The following is a 4094-nucleotide window of genomic DNA, read 5'->3' on the forward strand; positions in this document are numbered from 1 at the left end:
AAGAGTGTGGCCAGCAGAACCAGGGAAGTGATTGTCCCTCTGTACTCAGCACTGGTGAGGCCACACCTCAAATCCTGTGTTCTGGCCCCCTCACTACAAGAAAGACATTGAGGCACTGGAGTGTGTCCAGAGAAGGGCAATAAAGCTCATGAAGAGTCTGGAGCACAAGTCTTATGCAGAGTGGCTGGGGGGACTGGGGTTGTTTAGCCTGGAGAAAAGGAGGCTCAGAGGAGACCTTGTTGCTCTCTACAACTACATGAAACAAAAGTGTAGCAAGGTAGGGGTGGGTCTCTTCTCCTAGGTAACAAGGGACAGGATGAGAGGAAATAGCCCCAAATAGCATTAGGGGAGGTTTAGATTGGATATTAGGAAAAAAATGTCTTCAACTGAAAGGGTTGTCAAGCTTTGGAACAGGCTTCCCAGGGAAGTGGTGGAGTCACCATTCCCAGGAGTATTTAAAAGACGTGTAAATGTAGCACTGAGGGACATGGTTTAGTGTTGAACTGAGCAGTCCTGGGTTAATGGTTGGCCTCAATGGTCTTAAAATTCTTTTTCAACCAAAATGATTCTATTACTCTATTACATTGATGTCCTAAAAAGGGAACTAAATATAAGACCAGAAAAAAAATTCTCTTAAGGAGCTAAGTACAGTAGCTTAATAAAAATAATAATAAAAGAAAAGGAAAAAGTTAAAACTGGATATTTGCGCTAAGTTATTTTCAAGTATTCATAAGACAATCCACCGAAGCACAGGTATGAAAATTCCTGTAAAACCTCTCCTCATGCCCCTAACATATGCTCATCCAACTACATGCATCAGCTTTGTTCATGTTTTATGTTGCTATTTAAGTTGCTTTATTACTTTGGGGTATGCAAATGTTTGCCTAGGGTTGTTCTACAGATGCTAAAGGGAATACACAGAACATGGTAGTGTGTTTAGAGTCCTCCTTTCCCTTTTTACTTTAATGAGGTATACTAGCATGTGAACAGATGGCAATTTGAACATGTTGAGATTACCAGTGAGTTCAGAAAGCTGAGGAAGTACTATGAATGACTGCAAAAATAAATCATAAGGCTCACAATTACATGAATATTGTAACTACATTTATGCTTATGGCATAGATTGGATTTAATTCAAAACAGAAAGCCAACCTGCAGAGTTCACCGGTTTTGAACTGCCCCTGCCTGCTTCCCTGCCATAAGAGACAATTTGGGGGTTTTCTTTTCTATGTATTCTGATAGCTGAAAGCAAAGTCTGTCTCCTTTCTCCTATTTCTGGCACCACCTTTCTCCCCACCCTCCAACATTTTTGTTTCACTTTTATCATATCAAGCCACTCAAACAAGTTCAGCATGGAGGCAGTTGCTCCACAGAGGGAACCTTGCTTTCAACCTCCATGTTTGAGACCACAACAATGGATCTCCCAACCTCAAAAACTCTCCTTGAGGCAAAGGAATGTTTTGCATCAAGAGAGAATGCCCCAGGAGCTTAGCAATGGCTTTGTGGGAAGAACAAGAAAGAACCATTTTTGTTCTATTTATTTGTAAAAAATACAGTATACATATTCAAGCATTTTTCATGAGCCTGAAGGGTAACAGATTTCAGAGTATAATATCTGCTCAAGGGCTTTATTTTAATGTAACAACAGATGGTTTTGCTTTTACTATAAAGCCTGTACTATTACTGACCTCGTCTTTCTCTTCAAAGGGATTACACTGATTAGATATAATTTTCTCTTCTAAATCAGACTGCTGCTTCTCAGAAGGAAGTGGAAAGGCGACCTTGCCTGAAGCAGCCTCTGAGGTCGGAAGGTACAAGGGGGTTTACTTTGCATGTGGATGCAGGGAAGGAGCAATGACTGCACTGCCCAGGGAGGCAATCAAGTTCCTCAGCTTTTCACTCTTCACTTTCCCAGCATAATTCATTCCTCAAACAACCTTAAATTATATGAATACTTAAAATATGCTTTTAATCAAGAAATGAAGGGTATGTTGCACAAAGCAGGCATCATGACAGCAACTCAAGAACCACTGAAATTAGTGATGAAATGCCACCTCGATCTCAGTGGTGCTGGGATTTTGCACACCCAAAGCAAGGCTACTCACCTCTCTTTTCATCAATGGTAGATACTGCCTGGATTAAAAGTGGTGCGTTGGATTCTGTATACTCCACAAACACCAGCAGCAGCTTCAGTGCTGTCTTTACCACCAGGCGAAACTGGAAGAAAAGAGTGTGACTTGTCATTCTGCAAACCACAGCATTTCCATATGTGTGAAATGACACTGGGCAAGATGCAAGCGCAGCAGTCCACATCTGGTAATAACACATGAATGGAAGAGATTAAGCTGTAACAGCACTGAAAAAATGAAAGATATCCAACTGGCTGAAAATGTTATTCACTGGACAGTGCTCTGCTAGGGAAGTCTCAAGAGTCAATGAATCCAAATGAAAGCTTAACCCTGCCACATGTAACAAAAGGTTGAACATCCCACCTATGCATATCCCCAGCATTGCTGTCCAAAGCTTGATGTACACAAACCCTATTGAGCTAAGAAAGCATATATTTCTCAACACATTTATTTCCTCCTTTTGCCGTGAGCCTTTAATCCCATCAAAATGCTCTATGATGGGATGATTTTCTCCTCATGCTTTCTTGCCTTCTTATAATGTTACTGTTTAATGCTTAAAATATTAAGTACATCAATCTTCACTATTAAACATAACCTAGGAGGAAGTATGTTTAATCTCCAACTATCCCACCTTGTCATGAAATGTGTGATTTATTGGACCTGAGCATTCTGCCTGCAAGTTTTCAAAAGCAGCTTTTTGTGCATCCCCCAGAGTGAAAGTTCATCAAAGACTCAGCATCGGTAAAATGGATCTACTGGAAATCAACAGCCAAACTCTATCAATTTCATCACAGATCTCCTAACTCCAGAGAGGACCATCTGACTATTAGATAATTCGCGAAGTGCGGAGTAAGAATTTTTAGGGATGACCAGGTATGATTGCCTGGCATGATCAGGTATGTGAAAAAACAACTCTTTACTTAAGGGAATATTTGGAGTTTTTTAAAAAAGGAGATGTGAGTGGGAAGGGCTTGTTAATGGGTGGGGTTCTACACGCCTAACTGAGAGAGCTTTTACTGGGAGAATTGATTCTAGGTCAGATTTGTTATACTCTCAATCTAAATAATACATTTAAAGCCAAATAAAAGCTGATACACTGCTGGTCCCAGAAACATAATTTCCAACCTATTGTGCCTGTATCAAGCTCCAGAAAAAATAGATATTCATAAGTTTACTGTATTTTTCTTCTACCTTGGTCTGAAACAAATCTATCCAACAACATGTAAGATTTTTAATGAGACAGTTACAGTAATGTGGACATTACTCCCTCCTTTGCCATTGACAATTTTTTTAACTCTACTTTAGGATACATTCATGTAGAGGTGAGCCATGTTCCAGAAAATCCCTCTCTTTGTTGGTAGACACTCTGAAACATAACCACCTGGTCATTAAAATGTCTCACCCAGGGGTAAAGAAAAAATAATCAGTATACTGTATTGCTAAATTGTTTCAGGGATATATATAGTTTCTGCCAATATTGGCTCATTCCCATTCCATCATTTTTTTTCCAAGTCCTCTCAACACAACTCTCCTAAGAGGCAAAGAATCACTATTAATCATTTAATAAATTCACACAAAGACAGTAGCTGTGTCTATGTTCTAAAAAACACTGCAAGTGCAACAGGCATAGACTCAAGCTACTGTGTTTACATTGCCACTCATAGAGATGTACTAGAGCTCACTTGAAGGTAATGAACTAAAATGCAGCTTGCTGCTATAAACACAGCTGCATATCAACAGTGATCCAGGTATTTCCCTAACTTCTTGGGTTTTATCCACACATGGAATTGAGGTCAATGAACTGCAGTGGCACTACTAGCAATGCAAAATCTTCTGCTGTTGAATCTAGACTCTTTCAGGGTTGATGTATTATCAAATCGTTTGGTTTTAGGGCTGACAGACAGGAAATCCCAGTGACAAACCTGACCAGGTCCCTTAAGACACTTGGTTAGCCTAATTTGCAGT

The 4094-nt window shown here is 39.9% G+C and overlaps 1 protein-coding gene across 1 annotated transcript in view; it reads right to left on the reverse strand.

Moving 5' to 3' along the window:
• The window catches only part of FHOD3 (formin homology 2 domain containing 3), a 122919-nt gene extending 120675 nt beyond the window's left edge, over positions 1–2244 (reverse strand). Inside the window, exon 1 of the mRNA XM_009078745.1 lies at positions 2106–2244. Coding sequence (XP_009076993.1) covers positions 2106–2244 — 139 coding nt within the window. The remainder of the gene's footprint in view (positions 1–2105) is intronic.
• Positions 2245–4094: the final 1850 nt, after the last annotated feature.

Source organism: Acanthisitta chloris, unplaced genomic scaffold (assembly GCF_000695815.1).
Source record: "Acanthisitta chloris isolate BGI_N310 unplaced genomic scaffold, ASM69581v1 scaffold2977, whole genome shotgun sequence".
In the NCBI taxonomy this organism is placed as follows: Eukaryota; Metazoa; Chordata; class Aves; order Passeriformes; family Acanthisittidae; genus Acanthisitta; species Acanthisitta chloris.